Source organism: Gymnoscopelus braueri (genome assembly GCF_963280865.1).
Source record: "Gymnoscopelus braueri genome assembly, chromosome: 9".
NCBI classification, from domain to species: Eukaryota; Metazoa; Chordata; class Actinopteri; order Myctophiformes; family Myctophidae; genus Gymnoscopelus; species Gymnoscopelus braueri.
The window spans coordinates 50,878,986-50,906,169 of NC_137610.1; the positions used below are offsets into that span (position 1 = coordinate 50,878,986).

At 41.0% G+C, this 27,184-nt stretch overlaps 1 protein-coding gene across 2 annotated transcripts in view; it reads left to right on the top strand.

The window, feature by feature from the left end:
* Positions 1 to 1,663: 1,663 nt before the first annotated feature.
* The window catches only part of LOC308092057 (secretion-regulating guanine nucleotide exchange factor-like), a 58,981-nt gene continuing 33,460 nt past the window's right edge, over positions 1,664 to 27,184 (top strand). For both annotated transcript variants that reach the window (XM_080437850.1, XM_080437851.1), the window contains exons 1-5: positions 1,664 to 1,777; positions 4,568 to 4,763; positions 20,060 to 20,215; positions 24,914 to 25,008; positions 26,434 to 26,494. In XM_080437850.1, the coding sequence (XP_080293976.1) occupies positions 1,730 to 1,777; positions 4,568 to 4,763; positions 20,060 to 20,215; positions 24,914 to 25,008; positions 26,434 to 26,494 (556 nt within the window). In that variant the 5' untranslated portion in view covers positions 1,664 to 1,729. The remainder of the gene's footprint in view (positions 1,778 to 4,567; positions 4,764 to 20,059; positions 20,216 to 24,913; positions 25,009 to 26,433; positions 26,495 to 27,184) is intronic.

Consider the following 27,184-nt stretch of genomic DNA (forward strand, 5'->3'; position numbering starts at 1 on the left):
TAGAAATACACTCAGGGGCGGCCTTAGTGATCTGGGGGCCCGTTTCAAGAGCTAATATGTGGCCCCCTATGCACCCCCCCCACCCCCCAAAAATCGCCCCAAAACACGGTCACCCCGATTTTGTTTGCGGAATTTGCGGATTTTGTTTGCGAAAAAATCTAAAATTGTGTTTTGAAAAAAAAAAAAAAAAAAAAAATCTAAACTTTTTTTTTTCTTTTTTTTTTCAAGAAAATCTGGGGGCCCCCTGAGGTTCGGGGCCCGTTTCAATTGAAACGGGTGAAACATAGGAAAGGCCGCCCCTGAATACACTAGATCACTGCTTCTCATCCTTTACAGCCCACGACCCCCACAATAATCATATTTGAACTGGAGACCCCCCAAAATAATCATATTTCAACTGGGGACCCCCCAAAATAATCATATTTCAACTGGGGACCCCCCAAGCACTTGGAATTGTAGGAGTTGAGACATTAAATGTAGTATGACTCGGTTCCACAGATAAATATAAATATAATATATATAAAATATTGTGAGCTCTCTATTTTCAAAATGTTTGCCTCTTTTTTTATGTAATATTTGACAATATTTGACAATATTTGACAATGTTTGACAATGTTTGACAATGTTTGACCATTTTTATTATTTTATTTTATTTAATTTTTTAAGCTATTAAAAAGGTATTAAAAATCCTTAAATTGTAACTTTATAAATTTGCTGATACCCTGTAAACTGTGTGTTGTTGGTTGGTTTACTGTTGAGTGAGAAAACAATGTTGCACATTAAGCAAAGCATCTGTCAGTTATTCGTCGGCCCACTTACAATGTCCTCACGGCCCACCCAGTGGTCCCCGGCCCACAGGTTGAGAACCACTGGTTAATACGACCACGGTAACAGGAAGGGTGAGGTCAGCAACACATAGACCATATTCACACGGCGGCCATATTGGAATTTAACATTGAAAGTGCCGCCACCCGGGGTGGCTACTTTCATTGACTTCATAGAAACATGGCCGCCGTGTGAATATGGTCTATTCTGGGCACTGTGGGCAGGGGGCACCAGAATGCCCACATTTCCCTAGTGCCCACTCTTCCGAGGCCTGGTGCCCAGTCTTGCCCCCCCCCCAAAAAGTGCCCAGATGTCCCTAGTGCCCACACTATGCCCACCCTTACACCCACACTGCTACAATAATTAGTTTAAAAATGTTGTTTATCAGCGTTGCCAGATTTTGTGATAGTAATAAGCAACCAGGTCTATGAAAACAAGGCCAAAATAAGTGACATGAGCACTTTAAACCTATTCACCTATTCATCTGCTATTTGAAAATAGCAGATCTACAAGCTCAAGCTGTGTTCATGTCAAGGGGGTCCTTGACATGAACATGAATGTTTGAGAACAAGTGGTTTAAACAACATTAGGAAACAAGCCCCAAATAAGCAACAACTACACTGTAGAAACAAGACCAAAAAAACACAACCACCAATATTTAACAACTTGCAACTTTACAGAAAAACAAGACCCCAAGTCGCTTATAATAAGCAGACATGGCAACACTGGAGCTAGAGGCAAGTAGGGCGTGTCTAAGGGGCGGGTCTTCGCGTGGGTGGGTGTGAATATACTATAAGCAGATCTACAAGCTCACAACCTATCGTGCTGCGCCATAGTCCTGAGCTTGCAGATCGGCCTCAATATTTCCTTCACGACAGTGTCGTAAGATCACACGGCTATTACCATGGAAACGAGCTCGTCGCCAGCAGCAGAGTGTTGTTTACAAGCATGGGTGAGTAAAGTTTATCATTTATTGTTATAACACGCGATTCGTTGTTGACTTTGATGAATAGTCCAATACATAAAATATAATATATATAATAATGTACACAATGGAACAGTTAAGGATATTTATATGTTGTTTAATTTAGCTTTCTTTCTATCTATGTTCAATGTAGCCCTGAAACATGAATGTCATATCATGACAGTCATGGAGCTACTTCTACCTGGTGTTGGCACTTTCTCCATTTACAACCCGTACATCTACATAAACGATCAGATTTCAAATATAAAGTGCTGACCTCATGGCCACGGATGTTACAAATTAAAGCGCCTGCGTCTAAGTACCCTTATCTTCCGTATTGTTCAATAAAAATAAATGTAATCCGATCCGTGGCCATTTTCTCCGAATCTTCTGCGTATGCTTTTAACCACGCGACCCTATCGGTTGGGAGGTGTATTGCACTCTGATACATCATAACTCGATTAGAAAATGGCCACCGATCGGATTAAAATGCTTTTTATTGAACAATACTGAAGATACGGGTACTTAGACCCACCCGTTTTAACTTGTTACATCCATGGCCATGAGGTAAACACTTTATATTTGAAATGTGAACGTTTATGTAGACGTACGGGTTGTAAATGGAGAAAGTGCAAACACCAGGTTGAAGTTCCTCCATGACGCTCGTGACCGACGAGCGTCATATGAACCATGTTGTTCAATGAAGACACATCTGATGGGAATATCATTCTAGTGCTACAATAATATATACTTCTTAGTTTCAATGAAACCTTCAACCATGTGAAGTAAAATAAAACTGATTAATCCAACAAGCACATAAATAATACATGATGATGCAACACACATGGTTACATCATGTTGCATTGCGTCATTAAGGAAGTTTAGAGGCTGTTTTGTTGATGTTTAATCTTCACAATCATATGTTTATTTCATATATAAACTGTATACCATAAGCCATTAGTTCTCAAAGTGGGGTCCGGGGACCCCCAGGGGTACTTGAGGGGATACCCTCAAGTACCCTAAATGATGTATAGGAACCAAATGGACCCTTATGGGTCTGTAACTCTGAGAGTGTACAAATGGAACCAAATGGACCCTAACGGGTCCATTTGGTTCCATTGGTACACTCTCAGAGTTAAATTAACATTGATTTTACAATATGAATTGGGGTCCCAGAGATAGAAATGCCATTAAATGGGAGTCCGTAGCCTAATGCATGTCAAACTGGGGGGGGGGGGGGTGGTCCTTATTTAAATGACAATGATTGAGAATCACTGCTAGAGCTGTAAAAATCTTCTCTTATGGGGGTCCCTGGCGTAGCATTTCAAATGGGGGTCCGCAAGCTAATAAGTGTCAATTTGGGGGTCCTTGACATGAACACGTTTGAGAACCACTGCCATAAGCAATATACTGCAAATAGTTACATACTGTATATGCACTGTATAAAACTACACAGGCTGTAGACTAGACTAGCTACATACATATAGATTGTTGCACATGTTGAAGGTGTGAATACTATAGAGTGTAATATAATGGCATACATTCCATAATGCACACAAAGAACATTCTTATCCAGAGTGACGTATACGTGCAAGTGGATAATAAATGAACCATAGAGTCAACAGACCACAGGATAAATGTCACGTACAATAGTACAAAGTAAACGGGTGGATAAAGATAGTGGGTCAGCCGAGACCTCCATGTCACTGAATGTTGACTGTATGAGAATATGTGAATATAGAATATGTGTGCAATAATACATAGTATGTGGAAAAGGTAGTTTGCAACGTGTGCTGTGTCTCAGGTGAGCCAGTGTGAGGCGGTCATTGTGAGCTTGTATATCCTTATATGTCCTTATAGCAGTGGTGGTTCTCAAACTTTTTTCGTGTCAAGGATCCCCAAATTGACATATATTTGGCCGCGGACCCCCACCTGAAAATGTTTTTTTGCCAGGGACCCCCAGAGGAGAAGATCTGTGTTAAATTACAGTTTCCAAACGGGCTGTGAGCTTGTAGATCTGTTATTTTTGAATAGTCAACGTATAAACGGATAAAGTGGTTCGGATGATTGTGAACCTACACCGCCCTACTCTGGGGAGAACATTAGCCGAAAATAGCCGATCTACAAGCTCACAACGCGTTGTGAGCTTGTAGATTGGCGGTTTTTGTGAAGAGGTTTGGCGTAAAGGGTAAATAGAGCAGACCAAGTACAGAGCCACAGCTGAAGTGTACAAAGTATTGAGGGTTTAAATCGTTAAATGTCTGAACACACACATTTAACATGAATCCAAATCCAATACGTAGTGATGGGGGGTCCCTGCTTCGTCTCTCTCTCAGCTAAGGGGTCCCTGCTTCATCTCTCTCTCAGCTGAGGGGTCCCTGCTTCATCTCTCTCTCAGCTGAGGGGTCCCTGCTTCATCTCTCTCTCAGCTAAGGGGTCCCTGCTTCATCTCTCTCTCAGCTAAGGGGTCCCTGCTTCATCTCTCTCTCAGCTAAGGGGTCCCTGCTTCATCTCTCTCTCAGCTAAGGGGTCCCTGCTTCATCTCTCTCTCAGCTAAGGGGTCCCTGCTTCATCTGTCTCTCAGCTAAGGGGTCCCTGCTTCATCTGTCTCTCAGCTAAGGGGTCCCTGGCCTGAAACACGTTGAAGACCCCTGCTGTAGGGAGTCACACTTTTTGATTTTGGTGGCATATAATAGTAGAATGAATTCATCCCCATGTTTGTGCCGAATCTGGGGGATTAATGTTTGTTAATTTGCATATTGTATGTTAAACTTGCAGGGAGCCAACAGCTACGGCCAGCTGGGACAGGACCATGTGGAGGACATGTCTTCTCCCAGAGCTTCAGACGTCTCTGCTCTGCTGGGACAGCACCATGTGGAGGACATGTCTTCTCCCAGAGCTTCAGACGTCTCTGCTCTGCATGGAGCTGTGAGGATGGTCACCGGAGGAGGAGGACATTCTGTGGTTGTCACCGGTGAATGATCTATTGTCACTTTATCACCAAGTCTTATTTATACTCTGTTGACAGCAGCTGATATTTAAGCTACAGTAACAACAATGTGTCGGTGTGGTGGAGTATAAATGAACCACTGGAGCCCTGTATAATTTTTGAAAATCTTTTTGTTCATTTTTGGAAATGTTGAAAATCCTTCAAAATTTTCACCTATAATGACATGCTGAAAAATAGGAAAACCAGGGTTAATTGCAGTGTTTTTTTCTGTCAGTGTGACAGAGAGCTTTTACTTGAATGTAAGAGGTATTAAAACAATAAGAGTTTATGACTACACTGTAAAATATTTTCAGTGAAATTTACAGTAACTTACAGGCAGCACGATGCCAGTAAAGTACTGTAATATATTTCACAGCATGTTTACTGTGATTACATTTACAGTAACATTTTTAATACTGTAAACCAAATCACAGTACACAACTGTGACCATTCTAATTACTGTAAACCAAATCACAGTACACAACTGTGACCATTCATATTACTGTAAACCAAATCACAGTACACAACTGTGACCATTCATATTACTGTAAACCAAATCACAGTACACAACTGTGACCATTCATATTACTGTAAACCAAATCACAGTACACAACTGTGACCATTCTAATTACTGTAAACCAAATCACAGTACACGACTGTGACCATTCTAATTACTGTAAACCAAATCACAGTACACAACTGTGACCATTCTAATTACTGTAAACCAGATCACAGTACACAACTGTGACCATTCTAATTACTGTAAACCAGATCACAGTACACAACTGTGACCATTCATATTACTGTAAACCAGATCACAGTACACAACTGTGACCATTCTAATTACTGTAAACCAAATCACAGTACACAACTGTGACCATTCATATTACTGTAAACCCAAAATATGTACATTACTGTATTTTGACAGTTCACTTCACAGTAATACAAATCAGTGTATCTTTACTTTTTTTCTTACAGTCGTTTCCATTACTATGAATCCAAATTACTGTATAGGCTACACAACTGTGATATTATTATTATTGATATTATTGGAATCTTAAAATGTATACCTTACTGTGCTACTAGAAATTCCTGTAACATATATCACCACAGCACTTAACAGTAACATGACATTTATTTTTGAGGAAAGCAAACCCTGTTAAACAATAGCCATTACAGAACATGTGACATTTAAAGTGCAGACTTTAAGAACCATTTAAAATCTATAAAATGGCCTCTGTTGGCCAATGGGCCTAAAACTTTGTTTCCCATATGGCTTTGCAGTAAAACAATAAATGAACATTAAACATCAGTTAACAACAACACCTAGTAGTGATGTTATTGAGGTACTGTGCAGTATAAAACCCCATTTTACCACCATTGTAAACACTGTAAGAACAAATTAGCTCAGTTCAGCTACTATCAGGCCAGTCGGTGCTTTCAGCCACATAAACACAACTCCTCTTACAAAACAAATCACTCAAAAAAAGAAATAAAATCCTCAATTTACAAACTGTAAGCCCCCCCCCCTTCTATGAAGTCCTTCAGAGAAGGAGACAAAACCTGAGACAGGGGAAGGAGCACACACACACTAATATTGAGGTGCTGCCATGGTAAATACAAAGGAGGTGGCACACGGAATGGTCTCTGTTGGCCAATGGGCCTAAAACAAATTTCAGGCTTTGCAGTAAAACAACAGTAAGGGTACGGTCACAACAAAGTTTAATTCTACCTATGAGGGTGGATTCTGACGATGTTTTTCAATAGGAATGGAGTGGTTTCTTGCCATTTGCGGATTTCTGCAAAAAAACACTCCATTCTCATTTAAAAGCATTGGCAGAATCCACCCTCATAGGTAGAATTAAACTTCGGTGTGACCGTACCCTTAATGAACATTCTAAGACTAAGACATTTCTATCAAATAACAACCCCTAGTTTCACAAACTGTATTGTGCCTATTCACAAATTATAAGTTCTTTTTTTTTATGATGTCCTTCAAGGAAGGACACAAAACCTGAGACAGGAGAAGGAGCACACACCAATATTGAGGTGCTGACCATAGTAAATACAAAAAATATAAAAAAAAAAGGAGTAGGTGGCACAGCTACAATGCAATGTGTTTTTCTTATCAAATAAAAAATACAAATGTCTTCCTTGGATGAAGACTCCAAACCCTGAGTTTTTGTTTGTTTGTTCTTCCTTAAATCATCGCTATGAGCTGTGCTACATCCTTCTGAAATATTTGCTATAACCTTTCTGGAGTGGCATGAAGGTATACAAATAAATAAAGAAATGTGCAAAACATAAATAAACTCTGGTCATGCCAGAACATGCCATGAAGACCTAAAACTACTATCAAGTCCAACTCTCTTTTCTCATGAAATTGCAAAGATGAAAAACAATTACACATATTGTGACACACTCTTAATAGTTTTGCGAATCAAATTCCACAAATTCCCTAATCAAAGTGGCCACACTGCGATTCAGAGCTGTGCTCTTCCTTTGCACCTTCTTGCCAGATTTCCGGCTGACCTGTGTCTTGGATGTACACTTTGAGCCTTCAGGGTTAATCCTCAGGAAGAACCTGCAAGCAGAAGAAGTAGTCTATTAGTGCTTTTCCCCCCACTAATATGATATTCCTTATCACTGCAAATACAAAACAGATCCCAGTGACAATGATGATAACCATGGTGTCTATTAGTCACTACACATAGGGACATTGTCTAACATAAATAACAATACTTATCAATGTGTCATTAAACATCATTAGTTATGCACAGCCAAATGCACCTGCACAAAATAACACCCACTAGTAGGGATAACCCTAGTTATATTGTGTCTGAGCTGTTTAATTTATCACCTTAGATGGTATTCCTCTGGCTAAATGCTGTCTGTTCCTAAATAACGAGAATGTTCAGGGTTAAAGATTGATATGGCTGGGCCAGATAAGGAATAGTAATGCTGAGCATGTGAAAATTCTTTGAAGTCTTGGAGATAACTATAATACAGGCTACATGTTACACTTACACTAGAGAATGGTTTGAGCCCAAGTGATGGGCCATAATATTAAACTAGTCATCATATAGCCAACTAGATGACAAAAACACACATTTGTTTGATTTCACAGCATAGACTCATGTTTTAGCATTATCTGCTGGACATGTGTATACGTGTTTCTCAACTTGAAAGATGATATTCATTAAGGTGACTTTAAACAATTTTATTTTTGTACCATTTCAGTCTTTCAAAAGTTGTGACAGGAAGTGGTCATCTGTTCTCATGTCATTTCGGTTCATATAGGCTTTGAACCGAAATGTTGAGCCAAAATAGAAGTGGGGGAGGCGTGACGTGCTTTTCTTCAGATTATTTGTGCTGAACCATTTCAAATTGTGTACGCCAACAAGTCATAGAGACTAAGGATGTGCTAACCTCTGAATGAACTCCAAAGTACTGGCTGCCTCTTCCTGGTACTCTATGTTGAAGACATAGTAGCAGGCCATTAGGACAGCTGTTGCTGAGGAGAAGTCAGGAAGGTCCTCTGACTGGATGAGGACATTTCCCTCCATGGCCAGGATCCATTTCTGTGCCTCCAGAACTGAGTCCCCTATAACACACACACATCACCACAGAAGGTATAACAATTATTGTTATAGCCTATGATTTAGCATAAGAAAAGGTAGAGAAAATTAGTGTAAAAATTAACAAGCTGTCAAGTTATAGTACATCCAGGATTTGACTGGACCTATGTACCTCTAATCCCCTTCCCTTTGTTTGATATAAACTGACCAATCCTATAGTTGCATCACATTCCTCGATGAGAATGTTGATACTCTCCCTCAGGAGATCATGTGTTCAGTTCTGTGTGTGTGTGTGTGTGTGTGTGTGTGTGTGTGTGTGTGTGTGTGTGTGTGTGTGTGTGTGTGTGTGTGTGTGTGTGTGTGTGTGTGTGTGTGTGTGTGTGTGTGTGTGTGTGTGTGTGTGTGTGTGTGTGTCTGTCTATCTGCCGTACTTTGACAAAATGGAGGCATAAATTACCAGGCATGCCACAGCTTCATGTACTGTATGTGATAAAATGAGACAATGTATTAGATAAAATGAAGATGTTGTACAGGCACTATCTCTGATCACATTGCTACTTAGCCTTTCACCTCCAGTTGACAGTTCTCTACAAACCATAATATTCTGTACTGTATATTCAGAATAATACACTTACCAAGTGCCATCAACCTAGGTGTGCTTGGTAGTGAGAGCATGCCTTCTGCATCTGCTGAGGTTGTCGTCACCTAAATAACAGAAAAGATCAAACACAAAGACAGAAAGCTATAATATTTAAAATAATAAAGCTGTTAGTCAATGCCTTTCTCACCAGTTCTTCAATAAAACTGTGGTTTGTCTTGCATTGAACTGTAAATGGCAAGTCTGAACTGTGTCTAGTATGAAAAACAGGATGGATGAACGATGGGAAAATAAAGTCTACAAATGTACTACCGGTACATTAGAGGAGAGTAAAAAATAGAGTTCTGCAGTAGTCCTTTAAGATGTGCACATCTCTATCCCTAATCACAATAAGTATTCAGTGGACACATATGTTCACAAAATCCAAGTACTTACATCAGCCAGAAGAAAGAGTGAATCCTCTTTTTCTTTGAAGTAGGCCATTGTGACGAGTAGAGATGCAACACCGTGGTTGATGTTGCCCACCCCGCTAATGTCTTTCAGGACTGTCCTGACATCCTTTGTCCACCTTGTAAGTTGACTTTGAAAAAAATGTAGCAGCTTCTTTCCTTTACTGTCCAGGGAATCCTGGAGTCTGGTGTCAACATCAATCCCTGTCAATGTGCTGAAGTGAGCACACATGAATCTTGAAATGAACAGAAATGGCCACTGTTCCTTGAGTTCCACGATGCTGGGTGGAGGGTTTCTATTGATAGCATAGCGCTGGATGGCATATGTCATCTTCATCAGTTCATCCACTCGGCCACGTTCTGCTGCCCGGGGACCCTCTGTTGAGAAAAGGCCTACCATCTCCTCTCTCTTCGCCTCTGCAGATGCTGGTGTGTCATCTTCAGGGAGGTCAAGTGGCTGCCAATTGATGCAGCCGTAGCTGTCTGTTTTCGCACATTTAGATGCAGTGGGCTGGGTGCTGGATGTTCCAGGCTGGCTGTCATCCATGACTGCTGAACGACATCTTGGTTTCCGAACTCTAACTAGTGTGTTGTCACGATTGACGTAGTCAGCCCTGGTCTTTAACTGACACTCCAAAGCGTAATAACCATTTCCCACTTTCTCTCCCTCCAACATCTCAGCAAAGCTTGTCGGGTACTTATCACAGATTCTTTGGGCTATTTCTGAACAATGGCTTAGCTTTGGGTTCAAGCACACCTCTCGGATTGAATCCACAATGATTCTCACCATTGCTAATCTATTTTCATTCTTGGGTTTCTTTCCCTGTGCAAGAGACTGTCTTAAACTGGCTGGCATCTTCTCCCATGGCACTTGATAGGATGAGACCCATCCAGTGCTCTGTATCGGCACTGGAGGAGGGCTTGAGGTTGGAGAGTTGGAGGTGCTAACAGAGTTGCTCGGAGAGTTGGAGGTGCCATCAGAGTTGTTTGTTGAGTTGTAGGTGCTAACAGAGTTGCTTGGCTGGCTTGTAGTCTGGTCTTCATGGCCTGTGTATTAGGAAATAATAGGAAATAGGAAACAATGTTCAGACAATTTGTTATTGTTTAACACTTTAAACAGTGGATTAAATACACATGTCATGACCAACAGTAATACTAACAAAATATGTAAACCTTTCTATCACAATTGTAGATTGAAATATATCCTTATAGAGCTGGTCAGGTTACTTAAAAAAGGAGACCAAACTTTTAAACTAGACATATCGATTTGTGGCTGAATGTTGCCATAAAAGAACACTGGGAGAGTTATTCTGACATAAGAGATTGCCTTTTACTGAATTGTATACAGTATATTTTAGCCTACATTTTAAGATCTATTCCTTAAAGATCCAGCTTCACTGCACAAATCAAAATTCTGGAGTGACAGGACTATAATTAGCTGCTTCACACAAACTGTATATGCCGGCAAGACCAAAAGCCCATGGTAAATGAACTATATACAAGTATACACTAAAAGGACTGCTGGGTGCTTAGCCCCGTTTCTCCAAGCCCTGGTGAAAGATTCTACCAAATGCTTGCAAGCCCTGCAAGTCGCTGAGGCCAGGTATTAGAACGTGTACAGGCTACTAAATTCAACCTGCCTGTTGCTAAGTTGAATGAAAAGAAACGCAATCATCAATGTTTCCCCCTGCTAGAATCCACTCCTAAGAAGCACCATTATCATGTGATGTAGAGACTACACAACTTAAGACTCACCTCTGTTTTTTAAGTAGTGTACCAGTCTTCTGGAAGCTATAAGTGGGATAACTTCTTTGACATCTTCCTCTGAAACATACTGCAGATCGCTGTCGGTCCTCACACCAATGACAGCCAAGTGGTCGATCAGTTTCTGAAATTCACCTTCCTGAAGTGTGGGGAGGGCCTTCCTGATGACATCATCAAAGGGCTGCTCCATATCTCTTAATTAGAATAAACAGAGTGATGGAAAGATACAAGATCAACATCAAATCTGTTATATAATGGCAATGGGTAGTAGTCAGCCAGGCTCTCCAACCTGACACACATGTAAGAAACACCCGAGTCAAGCAGGCAGTGTACACCTAGATCCATCAAAGGCACTGAGGGATGTTTTTCAATAACAAAATACACCACGGATGAGTTTAGCAAAATCAACACAATTTTTCCAAAGGTGTATCCCATGTCATTGTGGTCCACAACCACAACCATAGATTTTTGGTATTTGGTGCCCTTGTAAGTAATAACTGGCGTCACTATAGATGCCTCATGAATGCCTCTCATCCTAACAGCTTCTTGTATGCCAAGATTATACAACCGACCATCAAATTCATCAGAATGCTGTATTTGCACAGTCGGTGGGAAAAGGCTGCCAGCCTGAAGATAGGCTTGTAAGAGTTGGTGTCTCTCAGCCAGTGTGCTATTAAGGTTTTTGAAATTGTGAAGCTTTCTTGCGCACTGTTTGAAAAATGAGTGCTTACTTTCAAACCGAAGAGTCCAAAGTCTAATGAGTGGACCAAAATGTAGTATGAGTCCAGGGTAGTGAAGCAAGTAATGGTGTTTTGGTTTCAGAGGTTTACCTGGAAAGAGAGTAGCTCTTGAATGAATATAGTGTTCCAGTAGAACTTTCAGATATGCTACTTGGTTGGCATGGATTTTTGGTGCAGTTATCATTGCCACTATCTCTCGTAGCTGTAAGCACAACTGCCAGACCTCATCTTCCAAAGGATTCTTTATCCTGTCACCAACAAGCAGTGGGAGTAAGCGAAGTAAACACCAGTTTTGAGCTGCATTTCCTCCCAGCTTTTCACTGTCTGGACGTACTACACATGGTTTACTGTTGGAATCATTTTGTACATAATTAAAAGTAGAAATGATCCTATTCAACTGAGTGTAAGTAAAATGCTTCCCTACAGTGATAAGACGTTTAATGTAAAGAGCCAGATCTAATTGAACAACCCCTTCAAATAAGTCATGGCCTAAGCATGGCGGGAGCCCTGGGTCACATACATGGAAGTATTTCAGGCTATTGAAAACAGAGTCAAATTTAACACCATCAACAATATTTAACCGAGGGTTCATTGCAAGCACATCCACAGAGTTCGTGTAACTCTGCTTTGTCCGTGAAGGGCCTAATTCTGTCGGAGAGTGTCTCCAAGTGTCTCTATCTATACCACAATAGCGACAGAAATGTTCACTTTTACTAAAATTTTCTGTGAAGCCACCAATGGCGTGTGACCCAAGGTTATCTCCACAAAATGCGATCACTGCCCCTTGCACTATTTGACCATTATCCAGCAAAATTCCAGACTCTTCAAGGTCTTTCAAATCTCTCACAAGAGGAGCAAACACTTTAGCTTGCTTAAAAAACTTTAAATCTTCCTCCCTACAAAGCATAACAAGCTGTATAGGGTCTATGGTGGACCTGTTGTGAGCAGAGATTTCAGACAGTGTCATGTAAACTGCAAGTTGTTTGTGCTTTTTTCGTCCTGACCCAAGAGGATTTGCCACTTCAAATGCGTCTTGGAACAAGATAATGGAAACTGAGGACTTACACTGCTTAAAGATGATCTTTTCTTTAAAATTTCTGCCATCCCTTACATCCTCGAGCAAATGTGGATCATCTGATCTGTGTGTCTGTGCTTCAGTGAACTGTTCTTTAACAGACTGGTGGTTCAATAGGGCCTTTAATGTCTCCTTTACAGGAACATATTGCAAAAAGCGATCCTTTCCATCGGGGTCTATACCAAGATAAACCTGTGTGGGTGCTACATGGTTAAAATTTCTCTTGAAATATGTCTTCCTGGTTTGATCAGATCTAAATATTCCCTCATTATACAGCCGCATGAGATTATTCTTATTTAGCCCGGTTATAATTTTATCAATTTCACTTTCTGACATATTCTGCTTTGCTAATTCTTCCTTCAATTTGGAAAATACCAGTTCCATACTGCTGTCATGGACAACTTGGAAATCCTCAATTAAACTTTGGATAGTGCTGGCTGGTAGCAGCATTTTGCCTTGCATCCTCAAGTAGAATAGTGCCAAGTTCATGAGAAATGTGTCAGGATTTGCACCAAGTTGTACATTATCAGAACTTTCATCATGGACTTCAGTATCAGGCCTACTTGAATCATCACTGTCCATTTGGACAGGATTCTCAAACAATGACACATCATTTTCCATTTGGACAGGCTTCTCAGAAAAATCTTTGTGTTTCTTGGTGATGTGGGATGTGAAAGATGACTTCACATCAAAGGATTTTTTACAGTTGGGAAAGGGGCAGCCAACCTTTTTTCCATTTCCTATGTGCATTTTTAAATGTTCACAAAAGCTCGGTAAATTGGGACATGTATGCTTGCATCCCTCAACCTGACAGGTCCTCCTCACATTAGCTTGGGCTGGTCTATGGATAGTTTCCTTTGGCTGTGTATGCTTCCGACGCATATGAGATTTAAGTGCCAACAATGTCTGAAAACTGCAAGGGCAACTAGGCAAACCACAATAGAACCTGGAATTAGCCAGGTGTCTATGCATCTTAACATGTTGATAAAATGTGTCAAGAGTCCCTGCAGATAAATGACACTGCTTGCAGACAAAAAGGTTGACCATTTTGATTACATTACCTAGCCAACAGGCAACTAAACATCAACTAACCACCTAACAACAACACTAAATGAAATCTAGAAACTGCTACTATACTAGTTTTGTAATGTAATTAGATGGTGTGCTTATGATTAGCACCATCATTTGGAAAACAACACAAACTTTAATGGATGAGAGTTAATATTAATAAACAGATGAACAGTCAGTTGTATAAAGAGAGAGTTGATATTTAGCTTTAGTTTACCAGCTTATTAGCAAGTTTACATTCATTTGACTCACCAATGCAAGCTGCAGGCTCTGTGAAGAAGTCCAGAACATGGGTCAAATCCGTCTTTTTCACTGAGGGAGCAATCCCTGAATTATAAAAGACAATGATGTTGTACATTAAAGGATGTAGACATAAAAAATATAAGCTTAATTAATTCTAAAGCCAAATCTCTGCCTTCTGCCCACCTAGCTACTGCACACACTGAACTGCATGTGTTTCTCCTGTCATGGAGGAAATGAAAGTGAAGCTGAATTAATCAATGGCACCTGAAGCTATACTGAGAGATTGGAGATTAAAACACTAACACAGTTACAGTATAGAGTAAAATAATACACAAAAAATAATGTTAGTTTTGAATGAGGATTTCTAACAACTTTTACTTTACAGGTTGCAATCTCTCACTCTCTCTCTCTCCCCCTCTCTCTAATTTATCCAAATATACCAAAAATCTTGCAAATCTAACTTGTTAGAGGTGCCAGTGTTGACCTCTCTGAATGACACTAATCTATCTGTAGATGAAAATAATATACTCACTGGTTTTCTTATATTGTTTCTTTCTGGGCTCTGCAGCTCTTGCAGAAACACAATGTCCTGTTTTTCCCTCCAAAACACTGTCTTCTTCCCACAATGCAATGCAGACTTCCCATGATGCACTTCATTCTTCCCACAATGCACTTCAGTCTACAGTAACATACACCAATACACTAGTATGATACCGTGATTTTAATGTATATTACTGTGAACATTTTTAACATCTGACAAATCTTTATTTTGATCATGTATTTCATTCAAGTGCATATCTTTTGTTACATTTAGAGCACATGGGTATCTCACTGGACATGTAAACACTGAGCTGATGCAATAATGCAACCAGAGAGGACCACAATGATAGTTATCTTTTAACTTTATTGTGCTATCCCCAACATTTATTTGTGACAGTATGTTCTGGAAACATAGCATCCTGCCAGACTATTATTGAGTGGGGGTAGATGTCCCACTCCCACCTATGCCCCAGGGCACATTAAGTCCTAAAGATATTGATTTATTGCTTTTTATTTGTGGTGTGTGACTTCTAGTGAATAGTAGTTTTCTTGCCTACATATGTTGAATGCACTTATTGTAAGTCGCTTTGGATAAAAGTGGTTGCTAAATGACTGTAATGTAATGTAATGTAACAGCAAATACCAGATAATAGGTATCTGTATGGGGGGCTATCAACATGAGAAAATACCACCCAGGAGAATATGAGTCTGGCAGTCACTGACAGAAGGTCGCCCCAAACTAATGTGGACATCAGGCCTGGAACTTCATGATTGTAGGGCCACGGCCACTTGGCCTTTGGTGTTGTCATTTCATGAGGGCACTAAAGGTCAAATGCAGGGACAGTGAGGATATCATATTAAGTCCATGGTAATAGTGTTTGAGGGTCAAGGGTGACTTATTGTTTTATGCCCATATTCGGACATGTCTGTTTCCGTCTGTCTACCTGTGTCCCTTTTTATGCCCATATTTGGAGATCTCTGTACCTGTCGGTCCTTGTCAATCTTATACCCATGATTCATTGATGACACATTGAGGTTGGACAACACACTCCATATTTGGGCGTAGCTGCTTTGGGAACTCCTTATATGGTTATGGCTGAGTCATTGTGACATGGGCGTGATGACATGGTCCCATGAGTGTGACGCCATGGTCATAGTGACGTGGCCGTGGTTTGTTTAGGGTTACGTTGTCATAGTGATGTCACTCTGGTTTGTTTATGGTTATGTCAGAGTGATGTGCCCGTGGTTTGGTCTGCCTGCCCGCCGGCCCTCCCGTTAGCCAATTTCAATATTGAATATGGAGATCCAGTTGAACAGAACCGGCGATCCAACCGTTATGGCCATATGGGCATGCCCATATAGGGGCCTATACTGATGACATCAGGGATCTATGTCATTAGAGGACACAGACAGACAGACAAGTACAACAGGTACTAAAGAAAGATGCAGGTTTGGAAAGTATCGATAAGCTAGCCAGATGTATGGAGGATCAAGATGACTGGAAAGGCCACTGCATGGAGGGCAAGTTTGAAGATGACCTGAGAGAGATGGTTTAGGTGTTGCGAGGGGGGCCTGGCATCTTACTGTATAACCTGTGTGATTGCCAGTCCCCTTCATTGCTTAGCACACAAATGGAAGACATTCTGATGGGACGAGGTATGTCACACCGAATTCCAGCAGCTGCAGGAAGCACTCTGGTATATCCCAACCCAGGCTGCCCGTTTATCTTGGACACTGGACACTGACACCAGTGAAAGCTAGGGGTCTTGGTGCAGTGCCAGTGCATCCCAACACCCTTATGTTTGGTAGGAGAGGATGGATTGGATTATTTATTATTATTATATAAGAGACATTGTGTGTGATACATGAACTGAAGTGGGGAGTACTTGTAGAGGCCAGAGCCTACAATTCCCATTGTGTCATTTTTTGGTGTTTTTACCCCACACGTGGGGTAAAAACCTGTCACAGCCCCTGTCTGGTCTACCAGGGCCTGTGTGTCTATCTTCCACAAGGCCTGCAGGTTGGGCAATGGGGTGCCAATCAGGTGCATTGGGAGCACCTGGCCAGTGTTCCCAGGGTGCCCTATAAAATGCTGGCTGTCACACTCAGTACTCTCTTTTTCCATGAGAACACTGGGATGATGCAATAATGCAACCAGAGAGGACCACAATGATAGTTATCTTTTAACTTTATTGTGCTATCCTTAAAGCCTTGATTTCAGGAGGAGGAGTTCACCCAAAAAATGACTTATTTTCTATCAATTGCACACCCTATGAAGCCTTGATTCCATGGATTCTTTTTTGTTTTTGTGGCATTCCTAAGCTAATAATTTGATTCCCGTCTCCTACCGGCTAATGTATCCGGTAGGAGACACAAAGTAGATTATTTGTGTCTCCTACCGGAAATACACACAGTCATCAAATTATTGTCTTAGGAATGCCACAAAAACAAAAAAGAATCGATGAAATCAAGGCTTCATGGGGTGTGTAATTGATAGAAAATAAGTCATTTTTTGGGTGAACTCCTCCTTTAACATTTATTTGTGACAGTATGCTCTGGAACTATAGCATCCTGGCAGACCTAGCAGACTATTATTGAGTGGAGGTAGATGTCCCACTCCCACCTATGCACCAGGGCACATTAAGTCCTAATGTTATTGAATTATTGCTTTTAATTTTTGGTCTTTAGTTTACACCATTCAACACCATACACCACATGTACCACCCATCCATACACTGCTTACACTACTGATTCCACTGATTAACACACTCCATGCCATTCCTTGTTATGTTTGAGTTAATTTATGTTGTAAAGAAATATATAATGTTATACACTTTTTAACCAGGCGAGTGTCTTCCTCTTTTTTGTTATGGCCTATAAGCCTATAAGTAACACGCCTAACAATAAAATATATATTAGTAATTCACAGTAAAATACTATATATATTACAGTAACCAGTTTTGGAATTACAGTCATATACTGTAAATATAATTCACAGTAACTCATTCGTTAATCACAGTAATGCACTGCTCATAATACAGTAACTATTTGCAAAATTACAGTTATATATTGTAAATATAATTCACAGTTGTGGTGGAGTATAAATGAACCACTGGAGCCCTGTATAATTTTTGAAAATCTTTTTGTTCATTTTTGGAAATGTTGAAAATCCTTCAAAATTTTCACCTATAATGACATGCTGAAAAATAGGAAAACCAGGGTTAATTGCAGTGTTTTTTTCTGTCAGTGTGACAGAGAGCTTTTACTTGAATGTAAGAGGTATTAAAACAATAAGAGTTTATGACTAGACTAGTAAGTAGTCACTATAGTCTAGTCACGCTCAGGTCCTGGACCTGGTGAGACAAAGGAGGAGCCCGGCCAGGAGGCAACCCACAGAGCCTAGTCCCTCCACGTGCCAGAGCCTCCCCTGGTCCCGGCAGAGTAGTTCCGGAGAAGCGGACTGAGTGGCCCTGTCTTTCCCTAAGAGCAGTGACCGTGGGTAGCTACTGGGACGGAAGTCGTGGCTTGATCAACCCCGGCTGGGTCACCTGGGTGTATGTTGCGAGACCCGAAACACCCGTCGACCCCAGGCTACAACACTGATGATACGTCCAAGTTGCATCCATGTGATGTTTTTCTTTATAGTCCAGTCAGAGAGAGAAGGATGAGGCTGGCAGGGCACTGCGTCACTATGTCACTGTGTCACTATGCCAGATACCCAGAACTGGTGGCAAGCAAACTGACACTATGGGAGCCAACCCAGGACAAAGCCAGGAAAGGAAAGAAGCACCACCTACGTAGATGCACTGCAACGCGACAGCTTAGCTGACAACACAGTAGAGCTCAAGACCCTGATGTTAATAGATAGGAGAATGTGGAGGGCAGCGATCCAGGAGTCCTGAGTTTGGTTTGTTTAGTTTAGTTTAGTTTATTCTTATCCTCATCAACAGCATCACAGAACATTACACACTGTAATCCAACATTTCTTTCTGGTTGGTCGAAAAGGCTCAGGCTGAAGCTCAAAGCTTATTTATTATGCCTATCCTTTATACATGTAGGTTTAACTTTATCAGTTACAAAGTTCATAGTGAATGAAAAATATTCAATATTTACATTCAATACTTCATACTTATACACACAAGCACACACAAACCTAGATGTTTTATACCCATATACACACACATTCAAACATACATACTGTATATTATACAAACACTAACACTACACTACCACATCATACCATACCCCTCAATCCATCAATTAACTAGTTATTACATAATATATTATCATGTTATACTGAGTTGGTGTTGTTGGCTAGACCGCACTCTCACATCGCAACACAGTCAAAGTCTGCTAGAGAGGTTTAAAGCAGGGGTCTTCAACATTTTCAGGCCAAGGACCCCCTAGCTGAGAGAGAGATGAAGCAGGGACCCCCTCTATATTGTATAAAATTGTGTTTCAGATTTTTTTCCCCCTTTACACCTATAACTCTTTGCCAAAAATAGCCGATCTACAAACTTGTAGATCTGCTATTTTTGGCTAAAGTTCTCCTCAGAAAAGAGATGCTAGGGTTCAAGTGGTTAAGGTAAAAAAAAAAAAGGGGGGTCCTTGACGTGAAGTTTGAGAACCACTGATATAGAAACATAAGTTTAAAAAAAATAACTGTTAGGATTTAGAAGACATTTGTAGAATCCCCCAGAAGCAAAGATTTGAGTTAAAACTGTTTGCTTTAACCCATTAAGACCGGGGACGCATCTGTGTCACTTTAGATTCCTTTGGCTATTCAAAAATAGCAGATCTACAAGCTCATAGCGCGGCACTCCGTGCCGCGCTATGAGCTTGTAGATCTGCTATTTTTGAAAGTTTCTTGAAAATTTGTGTACATCTTTGAACATATAATTTTAAAGCGAACATTTGTAACTCAAATCTTTGCTTCTTGGGGGTCCCTGGAACAAAATATTTTGAGATGGGGGTCCGCGGCCAAATACATCATTTTTGGGGTCCTTGACAAAGTCTGAGAACCACTGATATCAACATAGGTTTTTTCAAAAATAGCAGATCTACAAAGCTCGTAGCGCGGCACTCGGTGCTACGAGCTTGTAGATCTGCTATTTTTGAATAGCCAAAGAAATCAAGAAATGTCACAGATTCTTTCCCGGTCTAAATGTTTTAAAGCATACATACTACTGCACATAATTTACTGATGTTTTGCCTTCTGTGCTCCAGAGAATGGAGAGCTGTGGGCGTGTGGACAGAACCACAGAGGACAGCTGGGTCTGGGTCACAGCAGAGACAACACGTCCACCCTGTCCCTCTGCTCTGGCCTGGGTCACAGGGTCACCCATGTGTCGTGTGGCTGGGACTTCACCCTGGCTCTCACTGGTGAGTAGAAGAGGGTTGAGGGTTTGAAACCAACACTGCTGCTGGATGCACACTTTTACACACAACATGCGTATACTGCGGGACAGTGTTTCTCACACCCCCAGTTTGGTATACATTAGGCCACGGACCCCATTACTCAGAGAGTGTGTAGGTTCCTATTTATACTCAATTGAAGTTACAGACCCTTTAACACATCCACCGCCAAGAACGTAGTCCTACGGTCCGTTAAATCCAACTGTTAAGCGCCGAAACCGTAGTCCTACGGTCCGGGTGTTTTTTTTTCAATTTTCTAGGGGGACCATTTTCAGTGTAACACCACTAGAAGTCGACCGGAAGTGCGATCCCGTTTTTTGTTTCCCGTCGGCCTCCATTCTAAGTCGTACACTAAAAGCCCTGTAAAACCTATGTAGTTTTTCATCCTCGCATTTCCCATGTTAACATAAACGGTCAGAACTCAAACATGGCGGCTCCGTTTGACACGCGGTCTCGACGAGTAGACACCAGGACATGTGCCCGTTGTTTACAAACAGTGGATCGCGCAATCTAAAGGATTTTAACGGGGCCTATGGCGACCTGAAAAAAACAAAAAACAACAATAAAACATTGGCACTGGTGAGTACATTATGAGATTAGCCCTTGGCGGTGGATGTGTTAAAAAGAACAATAAGATAGACCCTCCAGAAAAATGCGATTATGCGATCGCAGAATTTGCCGCATAATCAGCAAAATGACGCGTAATTATGCGGGGGTAGCGTTTTTTTTCAAAAAGGCCGCATTGCATCGAATAATATGCGCATCGCATTTAGTTATACTCATGGTAACTTTATGAACTTAAATACAAATACATTGGACATAAAAAAGACAATATAATGTTAATACTAGTCATTAAGCTACTAATATAGACTGAAGACTCTTGTCATCTCCCGCCTGGACTACTGCAACTCCCTCCTTGCTGGTGCTCCGGCATCTGCCATCAGACCTCTGGAGCTTGTTCAGAAAGCTGCGGCTCGTCTGGTGTTCAACCGCCCCAAGTTCTCCCACACAACCATCCTTCTCCGTTCTCTACACTGGCTCCCCGTAGCGGCTCGCATTCAGTTTAAAACACTGGTGCTAGCCTATAGGGCAGTGAAAGGAACAGCTCCTTCTTACCTCCGGGCTATGGTCGATGCTTACACCCCTGCCCCGACCACTTCGGTCTGCCACCTCGGGGCGACTGATTGCCTCGTCGCTCAAGGGTCCTTCTGGCCGATCTACACGGTCACAACATTTTTCTGTTCTGGCCCCACAGTGGTGGAATGGACTCCCCACTGATGTCAGGACAGCAGAGTCACTGCCCATCTTTCGCCGCAGGCTGAAAACCCACCTCTTCAGGAAACACTACCCTTCCTCTTCGCCTTGCCTACTTGTTGTTAACTAGTTGTAAGAACTCTTGTTTTATTGTTTTATTGGATCTTGTTTATTTGTTACACTTATTTGTTTTAGCTCTTGCTCATTTGATTTTCCTACTTTGTCTCATCTGTTTATGAAAGTAGGTGTAGCTGATATATTGCACTTTTACTTTAGCGCTAGGTATACTCTTGGTTGCTTGTTTTAGAAGAGAATGCACTTAATGCTTCTGGTGATTAGTAGTTTTCGTTCCCCACCTATGTTGAATGCACTTATTGTAAGTCTCTTTGGATAAAAGCGTCTGCTAAATCAGTGTTTATCAACCTTTTTTGTGCCAAGGCACACCTGGCATAGCCAAAAGATCCCAGGGCACACCTAGATATACAGTATATATATATATATCAGAGGTCGCGTTAGTCCGATAATTGCCGGTTTTGACCGATTTTTTATGACAAAGACCGGAAAAAATAAATGTCTTCGGACATCCTGACCGGTTGATAATGACACGGCAGTTCATTAATTATCACCGCAAATCAGGCACATTTCAAATCCTCTTTGCAAGCTCTCTCTCTGTCTCTCTCTCGCTCTCTCGCTCTCTCTCGCTCTCTCTTTCTTTCTCTCTCTCTCTCTTAACAGCGTGCGTGTGTTTCTGGGAGAGAGAGAGGTAGAAAGAAAGAGTGCGTCACACGCTGTTAATTTACACCTATTTCCTGTTAATAATAACCAGTGTAAAATGTGCTGCTTTTGGCGGTAAATGGGAGACACTTTATTGTGAAGGTACAACAGGAAGAAGAGAGTTGTTGCTGCTGTTGCGTAGTTGTTGCTGCTGCTGCGTAGAGACTGTGGTCTCGGCAGTCAGACAGAGACCATGGTCCGGTTACAAGTTACATTATACAAAGTTGTGTATTTAACAGTCAGTCACACACAAGTTGTATCATTACGAGTTAGAATATGTTACAGATACTAGGCTACTACAAGGGCACTTGTGAGTAAAGTTGGCAAGTTGTCCTACAGTTTAACAACAGTGCAGGTTGAAGATGAAATATCTAACACAGATGCGTAAATACTCTCCACAACAGCTATAGGCTACTGCAACTATGGCATCGAGGTGAAACATGACGTTAATCATAATCGTGGACCTATTTTTAACTCTATGAGGTGGACACGTTAAAACGTTACCACTTTGAACTGAATAGCTCTATGAGGAGACGACAAGATTCTCACAACTCATCAACTTTCCCACGGCTGTCCCTACTAGACGCGCGGACGGCATCCACTGTCTAACTATACAGTATAACCTCCTGTGAGTGAGTAGTGGTCTATAATATATTGCCCTAACAGGTCAGCTGAGCCACATTATGAAGGATTCATCTGAAATGCCCAATTTTGTGCAGTGCCATTTGATTGCGTTCAAACGCAATTGATTATTGAGAAACCATTACGCACGCAGCATGCGCAAATGATAATGTAGGTAATTAATGTATTTGTGTAAGATGACCCTGCTATATAAAATGTGTATATTCATATTCATGTTCAAATAGCTCAATCCAAAATATAATGCTGTAGGCCTAAGTGTTAGGCTGTATTTATGCACCTGCTTGTCATTAAGGCATACAAATAATTATGACCGTTATTTTTGTCAGATGTCCGATAAATTTGAATCCTTCCGGACATTGGGACCGGCAGATTAAAATCCTAGCGCGACCCCTGATATATATATATATAATTATATATATATATATATATATATATATACGGTATATATATATACACACACACATTAGGGGTGTTTTTTCATTTCATGAAACGATACGATACGATATTGGGCACACAACTTCGATACGATTTCGATACGATTTTATTATGAAAATATATGGGGGAGAAAAAAAGCAAATGCAAACAAATATTTCTGTTTTTGCATTATTCAGACATGCAAACTTGTAGCTTTTCAGCTTCCACTAGCCGTTTTGAATCCAAATAGGGCAATAGTGTGACACCTGACCCGAAAAAAAAACAGCATGTTGTCACCCTTTTCACCTCGGGGCTGTTTCTATGCCTGATTATTATTATTGTAAAAAAAAAAAAAAGGTTCAAACCTTCTTCAAACGGCGCGGCACACCTCAGCAGTAGCCCCGGCCCAAAATTGGGACGTTTGCCAGGGTTGATAAACACTGTGCTAAATGACTGTAATGTAATGTAATGTAATGAAGTAATTAAAGCGGGTCATGTTTGCATGTTTGTAATTGTAACAGCTGAAATCAATAATATATCAGTATTCCCATATTAACCTGCGGGCCAGTGAAGGTGGGGGCCGCATGTGGCCCCCGGGCCCCCAGTTACCCATGTATTACCGTACACAGTGTTACCAGAGTTATCAATGAACTGTATTAGTTCAAGTCAAACATACCAAATCTCTCAAATGTTTTGCTTGAAGTGGAAAAGTGACATTTTAGAGTAGAACCTTATCTCTCTCTATCTCTCTCTCCTCTCTCTTTACCTTATTCGTTCACCCATCCCGGTTGCTGTCAATGCACTGAATGAGACATTATCACCTTTAATCAGACTATTGATTGGTCTAAATAGGTGTAATCTCTCAAGAACAGATTCTGCTCTGCGTTGGAATCTGTCGTGAAGGCTCGTCATAACATGTACGCACTGGGCTACAAGTGGGCGTTCCTTCAGATCAGGAAGCTTTACCCAATCAAATGTAGTGGGCGGGATTCACGTGTCCGTCGATCTTTCCCCCTCAAAACAAACCCAAACTAATTTAACAATAGCGTCCGCGGAGCAGACAAAACCACGGAAAGATATTCACATTTTAACTTACTCTTTCATCATAGAAACAAGTGGGCGTATAACCAAAACGATCCATGTTCTCTGGGAGAAGTGGTGTTAGTGTTCCGTGTAGAAATATTGTTAGTGGGAATGAAAACATAGTGGCACCACCGGAAGTGAAAGCTGAAGGCAGACCAAAACCCCGGTTTCCTTTGCGCACGGGTGCTACGTCGCCATTGTCCCAGAGCCAGTGAGAGATAGTACAAACAGCAGAGGGTGCTGTTTTTCATTCTCACTGGCTCTGGGTTCCCAGATTGAAATAGGTGAGATACTGACCTACACACGGGGCTCATTGACAGCAACCGAAGCCGGTGATTTTGTCTCTCTCTCTCTCTATATATATATATATATATATTTGATTGCTGAGATTGATCAAACTCTTTTGGAACAACAGCTTATAGAAATATGTGATTGTGAATCATGTATTCATGTAAAGCTATTCTATAAACATGTATTATATCATTGTAATATTCACAGATGGTGGTCAGGTGCTGGCGTGTGGGTCCAATGCCTTTGGTCAGCTGGGTGTGACACAGCCAATCACACGCTCCTGTGTGTTCCTGCTCCTTGAGGTGTGTGTGTGTGTGCATAGATATAGAAACCTAGATACCTCATCGGCCTCTGCAGTTCGTTGGAGCGACCTGTTTCGTATGGTGGCCGCCGTATTTCCGGGGGGCACGGCCACTGGCCTACTGAACGCCCCCCTTCTGTGACGCACGCGGAAATTTCCAGCTGCCCCCCCCCGGAAGCGGTAGCGCGCCCGCCATACAGACGCTTCAGAGCCAGAGGAGGCGTCTACCTTTTTTTTTCCTATAAGTATTCATATGTTCTACTTAAAAGTAGCAATACTACAATCAACAAATTGTAAAAGCATCAAAATGTACTGTACAGAAAGTACAATGTTTAAAAAAAAATAGTTGATCTACGCAGTGCCGGATTTATAGGAGTTGAGGCCCATGGGCTAGAGTAATTTAGTTTTAGGGTTAGAAAAAAACAATTTGATCACAAAAAAAAAAAAAAAAAAAAAATTATATATATATATATATATATATATATATATTTTTTTTTTTCACCAAAAAATCGGAGGCCCCCCTAGTTGAAGGCCCGTGGGCTGCAGCCCACCCTAGCCCAACGGTAAGTCCGCCCCTGGATCTACGTCCGAACGTGTCGTGCTGTGAGCTTGTTGATCAGCTATTTTCTATTCAAATAGCCGAATTATAAAATAGGGTATGTTGTATGTTTTGTAATTAATAATCTAAATCTGCAAAGTAACTTGTAACTAAAGCTGTCAAATATTGTATTGGAATTCTCATGTGTGACGTTGTGACTCGGTCACACAACAACACAGCAGATCTAGACACCAGTCTACAACCGTGTTGATTTCGTCGACTAAAAACTATGACGAAAAACGTTCGTCGACGATCTTTTTTCACTGACGAAAACTAAATAAAAACTAAATAAAAACTAAGCTATGACGACTAAAACTAAGACTAAATATATTGACAATTTTGTCAACAAATAAAAACTAGGCTAAAATGTTAGTGAGGGATCTAGTGGAGAAGAGATCCAGTAGAACTGAAAGACAAGTCATTTTATGCTTGGTTGTGCTCGCGTGTTGCGCTCTGAAAATAGCCGATCTACAAGCTCACAACGCGTCGTGCTGCGACGCGCTGTGAGCTTGTAGATCGGCTATTTTCAGCATGTGTAAAAGTGTAAAATCAGCCATTACGACGCCATCAAGGCACCGCCAAAATACATTATAGTCGACTAAATCAACTGTAGATTTAGTCGACTAAAATCGTATGATATTTAGTCGACCAAAAGTAGACAAAAAACAAAACATTTCTGGTGATTAGTAGTTTTCTTGCCTACCTATGTAAGTTGAATGCACATTGTAAGTCGCTTTGGATAAAAGCGTCTGCTAAATGACTGTAATGTAATGTATGGATCCATGTGCATGTGTGTCTATAAGATGTTCTGCTTTGTGTTCTCTCCAGACGTTGACAGAGCCAGTGGTCAGTGTGGCAGCAGGACTGAGACACTCTCTAGCTGTAACAGGTAATGATAATTATTATAACACTCTATAGCTATCATTACTATCACAATATAGAGCTATTTAACACCGTTACTGAACAAACACTCTATAGCAATGATTACTATCACAATGTAAGCTTTATGTGTGTGTAGTTTCAGGTTGTGTGTACCAGTATAAATGTGTGTGTATTGTGTGTGTAGTTTCAGGTTGTGTGTACCAGTATACATGTGTTTGTATTGTGTGTGTAGTATCAGGTTGTGTGTACCAGTATACATGTGTGTGTATTGTGTGTGTAGTATCAGGTTGTGTGTACCAGTATACATGTGTGTGTATTGTGTGTGTAGTATCAGGTTGTGTGTACCAGTATACATGTGTGTGTATTGTGTGTGTAGTTTCAGGTTGTGTGTACCAGTATACATGTGTGTGTATTGTGTGTGTAGTTTCAGGTTGTGTGTACCAGTATACATGTGTGTGTATTGTGTGTGTAGTTTCAGGTTGTGTGTACCAGTATAAATGTGTGTGTATTGTGTGTGTAGTGTCAGGTTGTGTGTACCAGTATAAATGTGTGTGTATTGTGTGTGTAGTTTCAGGTTGTGTGTACCAGTATACATGTGTGTGTATTGTGTGTGTAGTATCAGGTTGTGTGTACCAGTATAAATGTGTGTATTGTGCGTGTAGTTTCAGGTTGTGTGTACCAGTATACATGTGTGTGT